This window comes from Eretmochelys imbricata, chromosome 21, assembly GCF_965152235.1.
Source record: "Eretmochelys imbricata isolate rEreImb1 chromosome 21, rEreImb1.hap1, whole genome shotgun sequence".
Lineage (NCBI taxonomy): Eukaryota > Metazoa > Chordata > Testudines > Cheloniidae > Eretmochelys > Eretmochelys imbricata.
In genome coordinates, this window is record NC_135592.1 from 10,780,285 (window position 1) to 10,798,695 (window position 18,411).

Here is an 18,411-nt window from a genome sequence, read left to right on the forward strand (position 1 = left end):
TATGACCACTCAGCACTGAAATGCATTTCAAAGGAAAACAAGGCTGGTTTACAGCATGCATGTGTGCGCGTGTATTCACGTACCAGGGAATAGATGGCCATGTTAATGGCAATAGAATTCGGAGACAAAAACCCAGGACCCACTGCACTACACAAGACGAGAGAGAGGCACAGCCAGGAGCTAGTTATTACACCAGGCTTCTCTGTGCCTGACTCTCAGAGACTTTTGCCTGGTCTGGGTCTCCTTGCAGAGATCAGTTGCTAACAAAGCCAATCCACCCAGAGGGTTTCTAAAATGACACCCTCCCCTGCCTGCTGTTTGCTGGCTCAGCAACATGGGATGGGGCAGTCAGAGGGAGCTAACTGGTTCATTGATCGCCAGCTCCTGTGGATAACGCTTGGCCACGAACATGGCATTTCTTCCCACCCTGCCTCCTTGCTGGGCAGGGCTGGAATAGCAAGCAGGGCAGCAGGTCAAGCTTGAGGTGCACGGGCAGAGCTGTGGGGAGCCCAAAGATATCCCTCCAATACAAAGGTCTGATGGGCAGAAGCTCTTCTGACAGCCATCCTGGTCACATGGCAGTGCTCCTGGTACCTGTTCTGAGGCTGCTCCAAGCCATGTTTTGGAGCTAGGAATCCCAGGGAAGGCTACATCTCTAGTCTCCCCATGGCAGCACTGGCCAGTTTGCAAGCAGCGTCAGCAGCGTTGGCTTGGTCCCCGTGGGTTCTGAGGCACTGCGGATACCTGGCAGCTAAAGGAAGTGCACCATGGGCAGTCGTTAGAATGCAGGCTGCAGATTAACATGGAGACCCCGGGCCTGCCAATGAGTCAATGCAGTCCGCTCTGGCAACTTGCACTGGGTGCTGTAGTGAGGCGTGACTGGCAGCTGCTAAGGAGAGGCCCTGGACTGGACTGGTGAGGGCCACAATTGCCAACTTTCACGTGGTAAATAAGCACCTCGATTTTCACAATAAGCCAAAAATCAAGCTAATCCCATTTCAAAACAAGGCCAAAACAAGCCACTTCCTAAGAACCCCAACACTCTATGTGACTAGATCCCCCCGGCGTGCAGTCTGGGACTGTGGTGGGCCGGCTGTGCACCCCTGACTCTCTCCCCCCTTGCCCCTGCTTGCCGGGAGCCGATCAAAAAAGAGAAGCAACAAGTTACAAGCCAAAACTAGCCAACAAGCAACTCACAAGCCAATTAAGCCAAAAACAAGGCCAATTTCTGCATTTTTCCCGCGGGTTTGGCATGTCTGGAAGTCAGGATTGAGGTGCATTGGCAGAGGTGTGGGAGGGGGGCAGGACTAGAGTAGCGAGGGGTGCTGCAGTTTGGGACTGAGGTGTTTAGCAGACTTGTATGTGCAAAGGCTCAGGACTGGGGTAGCAGTGGGCATTACAGGTCAGGATTGAGCATCTGCAGAGCAATAAGTGGACCCGGGAGTGAAAAAGCAGTGGATGCTCCAGGTCCAGATTGTGATGCAGCAGCAGCAGCATGGTCTAAAGGCCAAGGATCAAAACAGCAGAGGCTGGAGCAGGGCACGATCACGGTGCGCAGGCAGAGCTGCCAGGACTGGGATGGCAGGGCAGGAGGGGATTGGAGAGGACTCACAGAGCCGCGTGTGCAGAGCCCAGGACTGGGATGAGGGGGCTGCAGGTCAGGACTGGTTCCAGTCACATAACTGAGGCAATGAAGAGTTACCCGCCTGCCATTTTCACTCCCATAGCCCATTGCAAGATCATCACTGGGCTGCTGGGCCCTGCTGGATTCCCAAGTTCTCCTCCTCTTCCCATCCATCCGACATAGTGCAGCAAGCAACAGGTGGCATCAGGCTCTGAAAGCAGCTCTTCCGCCCAGGCCTGTCTTTATAACAGGGACACGTTCAAACAGCCTCAGTGGCGGCACAAAGCCAAGCGGCAACACCTTTGAGAATAAATTAACATGGATTAAAAAACACCCTGCATGCCGTGGAAACCTGTTTAACAAATATCCTCATTACACGCGACACGTGTCTGCACGCGACAGGTCAGCTGCTGCCTTCACGGGACTCCTGGCTGCTGTTCTACAAACTATGGCCATCGCCCCAGGACTGCACGGTGCTGTATGCCCTGGGCAAGTCACATCCCTGCTCCGTGCCTCAGTTTCCCCAGGTGTAAAATGGGGGTAATGATATTGACCATGGCGGGTGAGACGGGCCTGCCCCGGGGCTCCGGAATGATGGTACGTAGTCCCTGCTCGGCCACCAGGTCAACCCCAGGAAAAGGCTGAAAAAATTTCTAAGTCCCTGCTCGGCCACCAGGTCAACCCCATTCAAAGTAATGGGTTGACCTGGTGGCCGGCAGTTTCACGGAAGTCCAGATGGGGTCGCCAAAACTCCCCTCGGCCGACCGAGGGAACCACGAGGTCGGATAGATTTTCAGATTGGTCCTGCTAAAACGGCGGTTGGATTTTTCACCTAGTTCATTCTGACGGGTGTGCGGAGATTTCTGAGGACAGGTTTTTCAGGACCTGTGAGAACCAGAGATGAGCCCGGGGGACCAATCTGAGTGTTGTACCCAATCTTGCAAGGGGGGAACGGGGCACGTTGGCAGGTGGAGAGCCCCCCTTCTCCCCGTGCATGGATAAGTGCCTGAATAAGAGCTAAGTACAGTATCATTATCACAGCTTTCCACCATAGCCTCTCATCAACAACAGCCCTCCATATTCATCCCAGGAAGGTTGGGTAGGATCTGGATCCGGCCATTCCCAAAGCTCAGGAGTGTTTCCAGCTAGGCTCATCTATAATACAAGAGTCACTTCATTCACTCTTACTAAAAAGAGGGGAGGGATGGTCTTCCAGCTAAAGCCCAGCTCTAGGAGTGAAGAGACCTTGTAATGCTGGCTGTGCCGCTGACCCCCTCTGCATGACGCTTCCCCAGACTGTGTCTCAGTTTTCCTATCTGTAAAGTGGGGATAAGGACACCTCCTTCATAGGATATGGAGGAGAACTAAGAGGTGAATTTGGAAGAGCTTGGATGGAAAATGCTATAGAGGTACAAACAGTTCATCTTCACAACCCTGCGGTCCTCTATGTAATAGTTCACCTTGCTCTGGACGCTAACCACATTATTGCTGTGACCCAGGGTTTGAACTAAAATCCTGCAGTGACACAAAACGAGTCACTAGCGTTTTGGACTGTAGGTGCAGAGCGATGCAGCATTTTGCAGCCACTTCTGGGGGGAAGCACAGCAGCACACCGCAACACTCCAGTGTTTCGGACAGGACGTGAAGAGTGGGGGTACATCTGGACAGCACCTGGCACATTGTGGGTGTTACTGTAATGCAGACAATAATTAATCATAAAAGAATACTGTCTCCAGGAGGATTTTAAGGAAGCAGACCCATAGCTACTTGTTCATGAGGCAGGGTGGCCAGTACACCAGAGTTAACCCACCCCTATATTTCTTGAACAGGTTCTCTTTTAAAAAGAAGCTCAGTAGGGATCTATGTGGAGTGCAGAGAATTGCATGTCTCTTGCATTCATTTCACTTCATTACCCGATAGGTAACCCTAAACACAACTGCAGAGAAGTTGTAAACACACCCGCACTATAAGCCAGTGGGTTAACTTGCCAGCCCCTGCACAGAGAACACTTTCCGCCCACAGGATTCCAGTCCCTTTCCTTCAGGGCTTTGGTTTCAGTTCTTCAAAAGAAAACTAGTTAACACAAGTCCAACAGATCAGTCACGTCCTTTCCTTCTCCTTGACCCCAGGTCTTCTGGCATGCTTGCCGTCACCTGACAGTGCAGGCATACTCCTGGCTCGGTTTGCATTGGTACCTTGTTCTCACTCCCCCCTAGCACTGGGCTACAATGTGCCTGGGTCTAAACCACGGGGATACCACCATTCTTCCCTCCCTGGCACTGCTAACTACTGCAGCATGGCAAAGGCAGAATTTCTCGAGGGTCTCAGCGTTCCTACATTCACCCCTTTGACACAGCTCATTCTCTGTGGCTGGCAGAGAGAAACTTGACTCCCAGGCAGAGGTGTCACTAAAGCTGTTTCATTTTCTCCCCTTGATGTGTTTTAACCCCAGTGCAATATGTGTAAAATTGGCTTGATAACGCTCAACCCTTTTCAGCTGCTCATCTTGTTGCCTTGCTGATCTCTTAGGATCTGCGGGAACTTGATAAGGGAGTGAGTGTTTTACATGGGGCTGGGAGTGCAGGCCTGGTGTGGGGCGAGGGAGAAGGTGTGTGTGTGGGCGAGGGAGGTTTAGCACAAAAAACAGACAGTAACATGCACAACAAACAGCAAGGAATGTGTGTGGGTGCATAGCACCACAACAAAACTGACAGCAAGATGCAACAATATATTCAGCAGCAAACAGCAGTGTCTGTGTGTAGCCCCACAACAAAACAATGGACAGCAATAGTGTGTGTGTGCGCGCACGTGTGTGTAGCACCACAACAAAACAACAGACTAATATACACAACAAAGTGTACGTGTGTGTGTGTCTGTCTATAAAGCCCTACAATAAAACAGCTGACAGCAGTGGACAGTAACACACGGCAGCAGACGTCAGGGAGTATTTGTGTGTGTGTTTGTGTGTAGACAACAGTGTTGGTCTGAGTGCATACACTTGTGGGTAGAATGTACATTTGTGTGAATGCGTATTTCAGTGTACATTTGGGGACGTGAGCATGCAGTGTGTGTTTGTGTGTATGCATGTATGTGCGTACCTTGCGGTGACATGATATTTGGTTTTGTGGGGGTGTATTTGCACAACTGAGTGGGTTACTGAGAGTGTGGTGCTCTGGTGTTATGCAGATATTGCTCTGTCCGCATGTTGTCTGTGTGCATGTGACTCTTTGTGTTGTTGTATGTGTTGTGCATGGGCGTGTTGCTCTGTATGCGTACGTATGCATTGCTCTGTGTATTGCTGTCCATTGCTGTGTGTGTTGCTGTTTGCTGCAGTGTATATCTGTGTGTTGTGTGTGCTTTGTGTGTATGCTGTATGTTGCTGTGTGCTTTGCGTTACATTGTGTATATGCATACATACATACATCCCTCGGACTGCATGTGAGGGACAGAGTCAGGCATTTATTTATAGCCAACCCTAAAACACGGGGCAGGATTGGTGGGTTCCTTGGTTATATCACTAAATCCCTTCAAGGCTCTGTTAGTTCCATTGCACTGAGCCCTGCAACTCCGCCTCTTAACGATGATGAGCTCAGGCGCTCGCTCCAGCGACCCTTTCAGCACAGAGGGCTGCAGCTGGCAATGGTCCCCGCTGCTGCACCATCCAGTGGAAAAGCCCCCTCGGCTCCTGTTCCCAAGTTGCTGTGTCTCTCACAGGACAACCAGGCTATAGCACTGAACCCTGCACAGCGAGATAGGCCCTGGTCACTGCTGGGCTGGATTGCTGTAGGGCCCACATGGGGTTGCACCCTTGCGAGAGCTCCGGCCTCCCTTAGCGCCCAGTGCGGCAGCCTGTGTGTTATGGCACCAGAAGCCACTGGCTGCCCGTTCCCTTCCAGCTGCTCATTTACACTCCTAAAGCCCTAAAAGGTGTGGCTCATGGGTTCCTCAGGGACCCCTTTCTCTGCCAGGCATTCAGGGTAATGCCCTAATGGTTTAATCGCAAGGGGACAGAGGAGAGGGCATATTTGAGGAAGGCTCCTTGGCTGGAGAATTTACTTTAGGCTTCAGTTTGCCAGAATCTGAGTTTGCGGGGCTCCAGGTCAAGTTACAAGGCCTGTTTGTTCCCCCTGGCTTTTCTGGAGGAGGGATGAGAAGCTGGAGGTGGGGAGGGTGGGAAAGAGCCAGGAGTCATTGCGGGAATTTGTTATTGGATTCGCACGCTTGATCTGAAATGTCGCTGAAATTTTTTTTTACACTGTCCATGTAGCTAGAGGACTGGATGGACGCACATAAAATGGCACAGAATGTCGCTCTTTTCCATCCCTCGATCTCAAAGCGCTGCACAATGGAGAATCCATATCACGGTCTTCGTTTTATAGACAGTGAACCCAAAGCATAGAGAGGAGAAGCGATTTATCCAAGGTCAGCCAGCGAGCAGTGATGAAAGTAGACTGCAGCTCACCCCACTAGCCCCAAGAGTCCCCTGCTCTCCCCACTAGAGAACACTCCCTCCTAGAGACCTGGGAGACGAACCCTGGAATCTTGAGTAACAGCCCTATTTGGTTTCCGGCTCAGCCTTTGCCAGAGTCAAACTAACGGCCAGAGACATTCATCTGATAAATTCTGTTGCCTGTCCTGTAAGTACCTGTGGTGGGGTTTCCAGCCTTCACAGAGAGCTTCCCATGCCAGAGTGCTGCAGACAATGCAGGAGCAAGATGACTCGCTGTTAGTAATTAACTCCGCTGAGACACTTCGCCTGCCCCTGAGGCTGGCTTCGGGAGGTGAGGGGTTACAGTCACCTGGAGGACATAATCCATCAGCTAATTGGGAAGGTCAGCATGCTAAGAACAAACTAACAAGAGTTGATGCTGCATCCACAAACAGCAGGGCTTTCCGGTCAGTGCTGCCAGGGGGAGGCTTTGGTGAGACAAGACCGTGAGCTCCCTGACTAGTTTGGAGAGAGTGCAGGCAAAACAACTGCCAGCTGTCAAGCAGCAAAATTTGGGTCCAGATCTGTCCCTTCAGTGCCCAGAGTTCTGGGGCTTTGCTTTGGCCGTCTAGAAAACTGGGATCTGGGTCCAGATTTCAAACCGCAGGTGTCTCAGACCCAGGGGTTGGGTTCAGCCCCAGCTTCGATGCTTTCATTATAGTTTTCAGAGTAACAGCCGTGTTAGTCTGTATTTGCAAAAAGAAAAGGAGTACTTGTGGCACTTTAGAGGCTAACCAATTTATTTGAGCATGAGCTTTCGTGAGCTACAGCTCAGTTCATCGGATGAAGTGAGCTGTAGCTCACGAAAGCTCATGCTCAAATAAATTGGTTAGTCTCTAAGGTGCCACAAGTACGCCTTTTCTTTTTTCATTATAGTTGATGAGGTTTTCAGGGGATTCGATGAAAAAGTTTCCTAAAAAACAGTTTGCCTGAGAAGCAAAAGATCCTGGAATCTTCTCGAAGGCGGCATCTCCGGCCAGGGAGAGCCCTGAAGGCGCTGCGTGCCTCACCTTCTCCATCCTCTCTAGCTCAGACCTGTAAAGGCTAGTTGTCCTCCTCTGTGCTGTATAAACTGTATCAACACTATTTTAGAGGGAGCTCGCTGCCACTCCACTCCCAGTTTCTCCCAGCAGGAGGCACCGTAGAGAACAGGTGCAAGAGAGCTGACCATAGGCAAGTTCGCGGCCTCTCCAGTTCCACCTTCCACTTGGAAGCACCTGGTGCAGATGAGCATTCTGCTGGGCACCAGCTTGGCCTTCCCTGGCCAGAGCTGCCTCTCTGCCTTGTTCTGATGCCAACTCTTCCCTCCTTTAGCAAAGCGGCAAAGGGTTAAGTGGCTTGGCTGGCTCACATGACTCTCTGGGGATGCCGTTTTTCAGAAGATCAGAGGGGATTAGGTTGAAATATCAGGAGGAGAATTTCCTGTTGCTTGGCTTCCCCTGTCCCTCACCTTCCCCAACAACCACCGCAACCCAGCTTCCTATCCCCCTCCACCCCCCACCATGTGCCACTCAGTCCAGCAGGGATATGCAGCAGGGCATGAAGAAATCTGGGTAAGGGGATGATTGTTCTGCTAAGCGGTCCATGGGTTATTTCCTCCTCGTTGCCCGGAACCTTGCGTGAGCTATTCATAAGTTCATTCGGGATCTGCGACGGGGACGTCTTTCCAGATAGTAAACCTGTGGAATGGAGCAGGGCTGCTCTTGGGGGTAGAGATTTAAATACGGTGCAGAGGGTGGCATGGAGTGGTTATAATGGATGGAGGGGACGCACATAACCTAGTGCTGCTGGTATCTGAGTGTACTGGAGGACAGAGGGAGCTGTTAGGCGGTCGGAATTATCCCGCCCCGCTGAGACACGAAGAAGCCTCCAGCCACTTCCCATGTTATTCTCCCTCTGTTTTAATGCAGCCAGGATCTGAATGCAGAAGGGAAGGGTGGCGCAGCTGGGACCAGGGGAGGCCAGTCTCCCGAGGTGCCTTATCCCAGCCCATCCCTCTGCAGTGGTTTCGAGTACAGACACCTCCCATTTTAGAAGTTATTGACTTGAATAACATTGCTCGACCGCTCACGTGACCCGAGACTGTGACAGTAGCAGCAAGACGCCAAGCTGCCCAGCTCTTGCTCTCTGCATGTGATAGACTTACACGCTGGCCCTGAACTGGTCCCAAGGGCAGGGCAGGGTCTTGCTTCTGGACCAGTGTCAGAGAAGCCAAGAAATGGATGGACATATAGATTCCTCTCCCATGCCAGGAGAGGAGCCTTTTAATACAGGAGTGTGGTCTAAAAGGGCCTGTCTCTATGGCTGTATGATGAAGCTAGCCTAGAGCACACCCCATTGTACATGGGCTGCACCAGTGTAATATGGAACTTGTACCAGTCCGACTTACTTATGGTTTATTTTAGTCCAGTATGTAAAGGGTTATTTACTTCACAATATACACACACGAGGACTATGCTAGATTCTCTGGGAGCTACTGCATTCCCATGGCTTTCAAAGACTTGGGAACTTGCAAAATAGGTCACATTGTTGCAACCAGCGTTCTAGCCTTCACCTGCTAGTCTAATTAAATTTGAGTATGGCTGACTCTGAAGCTAGAGATGTGGAAAGAAATGGTTTTTCTGACCTGTTCAGAGGAGAGAGCTGGCTGCTGAGCCGGTCAAGCCGCTGTTTTGATCTCTGTCAGTCCATGCATGCCTTGTCTTTGCTTTAATAAATGCGGAGTGGTTTTGGGGTACAAAATCCAAGTGAGTGCTTTTCAATTCTTCAGTACATGGCTGCTGGGTTCAGGGCTGTCCTAGGAAAAGATGGTGTAGTAAAGATGAGTATTTTTAGGATCATGAATTCAGCATTCCAAAGCTCATTGTTGGCCCTGGCCGAATTGGGGACTTATAGCCTACCTGGCAAAACTCCCTTTTCCTTTTCAACTGGATGCAGTGCTTTTCATTCCCCTCTCCCCCTGCACCCTCCCCCACCCCTGCAAACCCAAACTTTTCTGCAGGGTTGCTCTAGTCTGTTAAGTGGCTGTTACATTCCTCCCCCCCCCCCCGCCCCCAGAAATGGCCACTTTTTATGTACAGAACAGCCTCCCTGACTGATCTGTAGGGGCATTATTCTCTTCTCTTTCAAATCCCTCTAAGTCTTGATACCTGTGAGAAATCAGCCAATTAATTATGGCTGGCGGGGCAGGCAGGATTAGCTGGCACTGTCTTTCTTCATTTATTTCTAAAAATGACAAATGTATTCTTAAAAATTGGTCTTTGTTTGATTTGGTCCTTCTCCCCCATCCTTCATATGTCACTTGGCTTCTCAGATTGTAAACTCTTTGGGGGAGGGACCATAACTTTGCTTTGTGTAAAGCATCTAGTACATCTAGGCAGTGTGGCCTACTGGATATAGCATTGGACTAGGACTTGGATTCTATTCCTGGCTGTCTGTGTGACCTTTGGCAAGTCACTTTCCCACTCTGTGCCTCAGTTTGCCCATCTGTAAAATGGGGTAATGCTCATGACCTCCTCTGTAAAGCTCTTTGAGATCTACTGACAAAAAGTGCCATATAGGAGCTGAGTATTATTGCAACAGGAACACGACCCTCAGTGGGGTTTCTGTGGGTTACTGTAATCTAATTATTGCATGATAATAATTTCACTTGTGGGCAAAATGGGTGATATGGGGTGTAGTTTGGAAAAGAGGAGTTAGGCTTTTCCCTCTAAACTCGTTTTTTATGGAAAAATGGATTTTTAATCCAATTTTTTTGGGTGTGTGGAAAAGTTCAGTTTCACTAGAAATTTTCAGGAAAAAAACCTGAACATTTTTACCCAAGACCAAATATTTTACAGCGTTGGTTTATTTATTTATTTTTTAAAAGGTGGAGATCAATTTTCTGTTGGTTTTTTTAACTGGGAAATGTTCAGCGGAGGCTCCCTATAATGGGCTTTGGCAATGCCTGGCAGCAGCTGGCAGGGCTGGGCTCTGAATGATGCATTCTCCCCCTCTGAACCCTGTCCTTCCTCCAACCAGTGCATGAGGTCTGGTGCTTCCCGGAGAGCGGCCGAGCGTGTGCATTAAACCCTGAGGAACGGGAACCATGTCTGGCTCCTACGATGAGTCTGCAGCAGCTGCGGAGGAAATAACCGACAGCTTCTGGGAGGTGAGTTCCCCCACCGAGGCCCCCTGAGAGACATTGAGCAAGCAGGGAGGAGCGACAGATTGTACCTGTTGCCTCCCCTGGTGCCTGGGTGGGCTCTGCTGGTGGAATAGTCAGGTGCTCCCACAGCCCTGGAGGCTGGCATCTCTGCTCGCTAGGGTTTGCTCTGCACTCTTTTCTGAGCAAACTCACCGCTAGAGGACGCCATCGACCTCCTCAAGCAGCCACGTTTTCAAACCGAGGTGGCAAAACCATACCAACGGGAAGCTCCCCCTGCTGGCTGGGCCCAGCAGAGACCCTCATCCGTCCCACCTGACCACCCCTGCAAGAGGCTGAGCTCCCCCTGATCGTCAGAGCCAGGGACAACCCCCGGCGGCTTGACGGCTCGCTGGAACCCGGTCTCCTGCCCCAGGCGGCGCGAGGTGTCGCGGAGCATCGAATGCCGGCTGCGTTGGAATTGCAGCTGCAGTCACTGCACTCTCAGGGCCTAAGCAGCAGAAGCCCTGCGTGTGTTCCCGGTTCAGCATCCAGCTCGGAGCTCGACCGCCGCCGTGGGGTGCCTCGGAAGCTCAGCAACCTTGCACGGGGGAGTGAGTTATGGAGAGAATCCGGTGTTCTCTTTCTTTCTTTTGAATGTGACCCTCTGAAACGCAGCCTGGCAGGGCACGGGCCTCTCCTCTCTGGAGAGCAGCGTTTCAGTCCTGTCATCCAGCCACAGCGCGAGACAACGGGGGGGAGAGGGGGGGAGGAGGACTACTGGGAAGCAACGTGAATTAAAATAGACCAGCTTTAGTCTCCAACCTCCCACCCGCCCATTCCTCTCCTGAGCCAGTCTAGCACCACTCACTCCAGAAATGGCTGATTTCACCCCCAGCCCTCTCCACCCACCCCCCGGTTCAGTTCGGCCTGGGGCCGGCGCTCACCGTTCCCTCCTGTCTCCAGAGCGGGCAGGGCTTGGCCACAGCCGGCTGCTGTTCCCAGCCAGCTGTCCATCTCTCCGGCAGGTGGGGAACTACAAGCGGACGGTGAAGCGGATTGACGACGGGCACCGGCTCTGCAATGACCTGATGAACTGCATCCACGAGCGGGCCAAGATCGAGAAGGCCTACGCCCAGCAGCTGACCGACTGGTCCAAGAGGTGGAAGCAGCTGATCGAGAAAGGTATCACGGCTCTGCCTCTGTCCCCAGCCCTTCATGGTGTGGGGGCACTGCAGCATTCATCCCACCAGGGAGAAACCCCAGAATGGGTCCTTGGGAACGGAGCTCATACGTTTCCCCCTGCAAATTCTTTAGATCTATATTTTGATGTCCTCTAATAACTAGAGCAAGTTGGCTGGTGATGCATGCCCCACTGCCCTTTTCTGGATGGAATCAGAACTGCTTGATTGTGTGGCATAGGTCCCGCACTGCTAATGGAGATTCTCCTCTAGCTCATGCAGCAGGGGCCTGGTTTTTTTGGAGCTGGAGGATCTCAATTCTCTCCCCGCCCCCTGTTGCTGTGAAGTCCCACCAGGTAACAGCTATGGGCTTGCTGCCTGGCCCCGAATTAGCATCCAGTTCAGCAGGCTGTCCAGATTCAAAGAATCAACTTGTTTGGTTTTAACCCCATCAGTCTCCCAGTCAGAAATATGCCTGTCTCACAAGGGGCAGCAGCATGGCCTATGGGTTAGAACTAGGGACAAGGAAACAGGACTCCTGGATTCCATTCCTGACTCAACCCCTGACTTGCTGCACTTCCTTGAACAAATCACCACCCCTCCACCTGCTCTGTGCCTCAGTTTCCCCAGCCATGAAATGGGCACTTTGCGGGACTCATGGACAGGAGCATAGCGAGCAGATCGAGGGACGTGATCGTTCCCCTCTATTCGACATTGGTGAGGCCTCATCTGGAGTACTGTGTCCAGTTTTGGGCCCCACACTACAAGAAGGATGTGGATAAATTGGAGAGAGTCCAGCGAAGGGCAACAAAAATGATTAGGGGTCTAGAACACATGACTTATGAGGAGAGGCTGAGGGAGCTGGGATTGTTTAGCCTGCAGAAGAGAAGAATGAGGGGGGATTTGATAGCTGCTTTCAACTACCTGAAAGGGGGTTCCAAAGAGGATGGCTCTAGACTGTTCTCAATGGTAGCAGATGACAGAACGAGGAGTAATGGTCTCAAGTTGCAGTGGGGGAGGTTTAGATTGGATATTAGGAAAAACTTTTTCACTAAGAGGGTGGTGAAACACTGGAATGCGTTACCTAGGGAGGTGGTAGAATCTCCTTCCTTAGAGGTTTTTAAGGTCAGGCTTGACAAAGCCCTGGCTGGGATGATTTAACTGGGAATTGGTCCTGCTTCGAGCAGGGGGTTGGACTAGATGACCTTCAGGGGTCCCTTCCAACCCTGATATTCTGTGATTCTGTGAGCCACTAGAGAAGGGCTGGGCATTGCCATGACATCGATTACTTACCTCAGCCCCGTCCCACAGGCCCGCAGTACGGCAGCTTGGAGAGGGCGTGGGGAGCCATGATGACGGAGGCGGACAAGGTGAGCGAGCTGCATCAGGATGTGAAGAACAGCCTGCTGAACGAGGACTTTGAGAAGGTGAAGAACTGGCAGAAGGACGCCTACCACAAGCAGATCATGGGAGGCTTCAAGGAGGCCAAGGAGGCAGACGACGGCTTCCGGAAAGCACAGAAACCCTGGGCCAAGAAAATGAAGGAGGTAGGAGGCGGGACAGGGTGGAGCGGGCCTGCTGACGGAGAGGTGAACCATTGAGAGCCTGACGAGGTCAGGGAGGAAAGAGCCCACCTACTGTACCCACAGGGCCGCTGGGATGGGGCCAGGTGCCCAAGCCACTCACACAGGCACCAGAGCATGTGGCAGGGCGGGGGAGAAGGTGCAGCTGTATGGCCAGAGGTATTGGTTGTACCTTGGGAGCAGTTAGGAGGAAGATGCCTGGTGTAACCACAGAGGCACCAGTCACAGGGGGTTGCAGAGGTGCAGGGCGCATAGTGTCCAGGGGATCCCCATCTCTGGTGGGGCACCAGGACTGGTACCTGTTGTGCCATTGGGAGAACCAGTCATTCCTCAAGGGGCGGTAGACAGGTGCCTGTTTTCCCATGGAGTTCCCCATTCAACACCTCTTGCACTGTTCCTGAGAAGCTGGCCAAGTTCCCAAGGGCTGAACGTAGGAAGCAGGAACAGGGGACCCTCTTTTTGTTCGGTGTCTGTGCAGCGCCTAGCACAGGGGGGTCCCGGCCCAGGACTGGGGCTCCTAGGTGCTACTGCAGTACACACGAGAATAATTTGTACCTGCCCGTTCTTCGGCCACCGACCCCAGAGGACCTCAGTTCCGAACACACCATTGCACTTGGGAGAAGGTGGAATGAGACAAAACCATGCCCAAGTCTCCATTCGCAGGGTTGGGGAGAGACAGCACAAAGGCAGGGTGGAAGCCCAATTAGAGCACAGAAATGTTTAGGGGAAGGGATAAGGGTTACGGGTAGAACATCTGCAAACATCTGCCCTGGGTTCCTTCCCTCCCCCACCCCACCTCCTGTCAACAGGTGGAGACGGCCAAGAAAGCTTATCACCTGGCGTGCAAAGAGGAGAAGCTGGCCATGACCCGGGAAGCCAACAGCAAGGCGGAGCAGTCCATCACTGCAGACCAGCAGAAGAAGCTCCAGGACAAGGTGGAAAAGTGCAAGCAAGATGTGCAAAAGGTGCGAGCTGCTGCCCTTGAGGGAAGGGGTAGGGGGGCCAGACACACGCCCAGCTCCCTACGGGTCCATGGTGACTCATGCTGGCAGAGCAGCCTGCGGGAAACTTGCCTCGCTGCCAGGGCTCTGTGGCTACATAGTTCTAGTCTCCAGGGCAGCCAGGATACATTGTACTGGCCCTTAGAACCAGGAGAGATGGGAGAACCCGCCTGGAACCCCACTCTCTGTCTCCTCCAGGAAAAGGCCTTACCAGGCTATCAGAGGCTACTGGCCTTTTTTGTCCTTGAAAGAGGGGCTCTGGCGATACATCTGCTTCTCCCATCTCCCCTTCCACAAAGGATCTCAGCCCCTGAGCCAACCCCAAACAACTGGCGTCTGGGTGCAGCTGCGGGTGCAGCAGAAGCAACAGTTAGGGGAGAGAAGGCCCGCTCCCCTGCTGGCACAAAGCAGCATCACTCCAATGGAGTCAGACCCCCACCTGGCGTAAAGGAGTGTCTCTCCAGGGGAGTCAAGTCCCCCGGTGGTATAAATCACAGCTCCGTTGACGTCAGGGCTTCAGCTGATTTGTCCCAGCTGACGGTCTAGGTTCCCTACCCTCACAGAAACGGAGATGGGTTCATCACAAGCTGGACACAGGGTGGGGAGAGGCTCTGCCAGGGCCCAGGCAAGGAGCTTTGGGGGCCTGGGCTTTAGCCTTGGCCCCGGGTTGTGCCCGCAGACCCAAGAGAAGTACGAGAAGGTGCTGGAGGAGCTGAACAAGTGCACCCCGCAGTACATGGAGAGCATGGAGCAGGTGTTTGAGCAGTGCCAGCAGTTCGAGGAGAAGAGGCTCATTTTCCTGAAGGAGGTGCTGCTGGACATCAAGCGGCACCTGAACCTGGCTGAGAGCAGCAGGTAACCACATCCACGGGGGTGGTGGGGAGAGCGAGGGCAGCAGCATATGGGAAATAGAGAGGTTTCCAGTGACTTGACTGGCCGGGCTGCCATGAACCAGGCCCCAGAGGATGCTGGATGAGGCTCCCAAAGGCCAGTCAGACCCAGTCACACTAAGGGCAGATGGACGCTGGAAGCAGTGACTCCAGCCGCATCTAGGGATATCCCCGGATCAATGGCCAGGCCAGGCGGATTTGTGCAGTGGCCTGGCTCCCTCCTGTGGCCAGCAGGAGGAATGCCAGTTCTGAGTTCGCTTGGGAGTCCCACTTGCCCCCTAGTTCCGATCCGTCCTCCCATAACCGCCCCCGACCGCTGCCTTCTCTGCCAGTAAGCGTCCACAGTCCTTCCCCGGCTCAGCTCGAAGGAGCTTCTGTCGTCTGTGAGTGCAGGGGGCACCCGGGGCTCCTCACCTCTGCTTTGCTTGTGACCTCCCTCAGCTACACCACCGTCTACCGCGAGCTGGAGCAAACCATCCGCATGGCGGACGCGCAGGAGGACCTCAGGTGGTTCCGCGGCACCAGCGGCCCGGGGATGCCTATGAACTGGCCCCAGTTTGAGGTGAGGCTCCCGCCTGCCCCGTTCCGGCTGCCGTAAATGGGGAGGGGGACAGGGAGGGGTTTGCACTGGGCATGGGGAAGGGACCGTGGCGGGTAGGTGGGTGAAGAGAGCCTGGCAGGCGCACAGGGGCACATGTTGCTTTGTGTCTCCAGGAGTGGAACCTGGACATCACGCACACGATAACAAGGCGAGAGAAGATTAAGAAGAACGAAGGGGTGACCCTGACCAACGCCACTGCAGTGAGCGAGTCAGCAGCAGTGGCCGGGGACCGTGGCAGGTGACAACGCCCAAGCTGCGAGGGGGGGGCCCTCCGATTTCCAGTCCACAGGGAGGGATGGGGAGGGCTGCAGAGACACAGTGGAGGTGGGGGGGGGAGGGGGAAGCAGGGAACATACATCTGTTCTTTGTTTAGAAGCCCTCTCATACAATTTATTTCCACTGCGGGCGGTTCCTGGGGGATACGCCGCGATACAGCCGAGGGTCTTTGCTGCCAGTCCTGTAACTTCTGGCTCTGGGGCAGCGATCTGAGTGCCGGTGTGACTCCGCCCCTTGTCAGGTGAAATCCAGCTGTCGAGGCCCCAGCTCTCTCTGTGTCTGGGGAAGGCCCTGGCAGCTTACACTCCCTCTTCTGCTGGGACCCACACACTCCTGCCCCCTGCGTCCGGGCCTCCCTCCCTCCCTCTCTTCACAGCACTTTCTACCTGCTTTGCGTTCCCAGCGTGAGCAGCTATGAGCGCAGCCAGCCCTACACTACTGAGTGGTCGGACGACGAGGGCGGCAACTCCCTCAGCGCCAGCGAGGCCAACGGCGGCACCAACCCCTTTGAGGAGGAGCCGGCGGGGAAAGGGATGCGTGTGCGGGCTCTATATGACTACGACGGGCAGGAGCAGGATGAGCTGAGCTTCAAAGCGGGTATGGCGCAGGGCACGCCCGGCAGCTGGTGCTAGCATCCTGGCACAGCAGAGGTTAGGGCAGGGGGTGGGGGTGGGAAGCTGGCCCTTTTAAGAGACTTCCGCCCAGCCAGGGGTCTGGGGCTACATAAGAGGGTTTTTGTTGTTTTGTGAAAGTTTGAGTTAACGCAGTGGTGCCACGTCTGAATTACCCAAGCCCCCCAGTGTTTACCGTGAACATAGAGGACAGGGGGGAAGTTTTTGGCTCCTCACGCACTTATATAACACAAACAAGGCATGGCTGGTTTGGCTCCAACTTTGCAGAAACCCCTCCCTCATGGCCTGAGCCTGGAACACATCCATCCAGTGGGAGTCACTTTGGGAATGGTATGAGTTAACTAGGGTAGTACAGAACGGAAGTTGGGACACAACACACAGGTCCATAGAATCCACTTTTTCAATCTCTGTTACATGTCCCCTTGCGGTAGCTGGATAAGTACCTTCCACTGCTATCAGCCAGTGGAGTTACTCCTTCAGCTCAAGTGGTAGAGTGCCAGACTGGAAATTCAAGGTTCAGGCCCCTCTAACCATCCATGGTGTGTGCATTGAGGGTAAGAGGGCCACAGACAGCGGACTGGCAGTGAATTCTTTATTTCTGCTTTTTGCCTCAGGCGACGAATTAACCAAATTAGGTGAAGAAGATGAACAAGGATGGTGCAAAGGGCGTCTAGACAATGGGCAACTCGGCCTTTACCCAGCCAACTATGTGGAATCAATCTAACCTCGTGGTGTTCTCGTCTTTGCTGTCCGAAAATAAACAAACCCTCCGTCGTCGTCATTTCTCTGCATCAGCCAACCAGCCATCTTGCCGTCTGGTCACTCACTCTGCACCGTTAGAGATTCAAGCATATTTTCCAACCAAGCTTTTATTTTTTTAAGAGCCGTCTCTGAAGAGTATTTTGCCTACTGGCTTTTCTTCCTCTTCTTCTTTTAAGATAATGTGAAGCGAAAGGTCGACGTTGTCCATCTTTTTTTTTTTTCAAAGCAAAAAGCCAATACCTCAAGATTTTAAAGCCCAACCAATGAGAACATTTCCAGGGCTTCTGATTGGTTGGTTTTTAAGGCAATTGTAATCATAAGCCGCCTTCCCATTGGCTGGAACTGTTCTGAAACTCATGGCGCATCAACTGCTGGGACCGATCAAATTTGCCCTATTGGAACATAACCAAATTAAAATGGGAGAATGGAATTTATCCCCTTTTATTTATGTGCAGATTTTTATACTCACCCTCCCTATTCATTGTCTCTCCAGTTTCTCTGTCCTTGGGGAAGGAAGGGGGGAGGGAATCTCCCTACCTATCCCGTGCCCTCTCCCATTCATCCCAAACCACGTCCATGGACTGTACATCTCCCATCCAGCTGACCACCCTGAGTCTTGGAGTTGGGCAAGGATTAGGGCTTATTGATGTCTTGCAAGGAGGAATGGTTGCCTGTAAATTAAAGGAAGATTCCTCATCCCAGTGAAAGCTTTGGGGACCTCCCCCCCCCCCTTTTTTTTTTTTTTTTTTTTTTTTTTTTAAGAGTGTGGTCTTCCCCTCTTCCTCCTCCAATCAGACATCACTATGGTGTGGTTGCTGGTATCCTATTGTCATCCTGGACTCAGCAAAGGCTTCCTTCCAATGCTCTTCAGTGACATTGCATCACTTCCTCAGTCCAGGTTCCCAGCAAGGCTGTACAAGTTCTCCGGTCTGAGACAAGAGTGCCTCTGCATCTGGCAAAACCTGGGCACGCTGGAGCAAAGGCACCCGTGGACCCTGAACCACAATGCAGACTCCTGCTCCCTCTTCAGGGGATGCTTGGTACACTGCTGTGATGTGGAGAGCAGTGTAGGCCTGTGAAAGCTAATGGAGGCCTGCACTCTGGGAGGGAGCGAACCAGGCCTTGAAATGCATCACCTCTTCCATTAGATTCTTTGGAGATTTGCACCGCTGCTTCACCGCTGTTGGAAACCTCTTCGTAACAGTGACAGGAGCTGGGGTGATACAGGGTGCCAGGCTGGGATGAATCT

At 52.8% G+C, this 18,411-nt stretch overlaps 1 protein-coding gene across 3 annotated transcripts; it reads left to right on the forward strand.

The window, feature by feature from the left end:
- The first annotated feature begins 10,200 nt into the window (after nt 1-10,200).
- On the forward strand, nt 10,201-17,236 carry PACSIN1 (protein kinase C and casein kinase substrate in neurons 1). 3 transcript variants are annotated; one of them, XM_077839224.1, is made up of 10 exons: nt 10,201-10,263; nt 11,265-11,421; nt 12,729-12,964; nt 13,810-13,965; nt 14,681-14,856; nt 15,333-15,453; nt 15,606-15,710; nt 15,804-15,810; nt 16,021-16,365; nt 17,015-17,236. In XM_077839224.1, exons 1-10 carry the CDS (start codon nt 10,201-10,203, stop codon nt 17,122-17,124), a joined length of 1,476 nt encoding a protein of 491 aa, XP_077695350.1. In that variant the 3' UTR covers nt 17,125-17,236. The 3 variants fall into 3 exon arrangements, with proteins under 3 accessions (XP_077695350.1, XP_077695351.1, XP_077695352.1); XM_077839225.1 differs by lacking the exon at nt 15,804-15,810 and having other exon boundaries at nt 15,606-15,730; nt 16,172-16,365; XM_077839226.1 differs by lacking the exon at nt 15,804-15,810 and having other exon boundaries at nt 15,606-15,700; nt 16,145-16,365.
- Nucleotides 17,237-18,411: the final 1,175 nt, after the last annotated feature.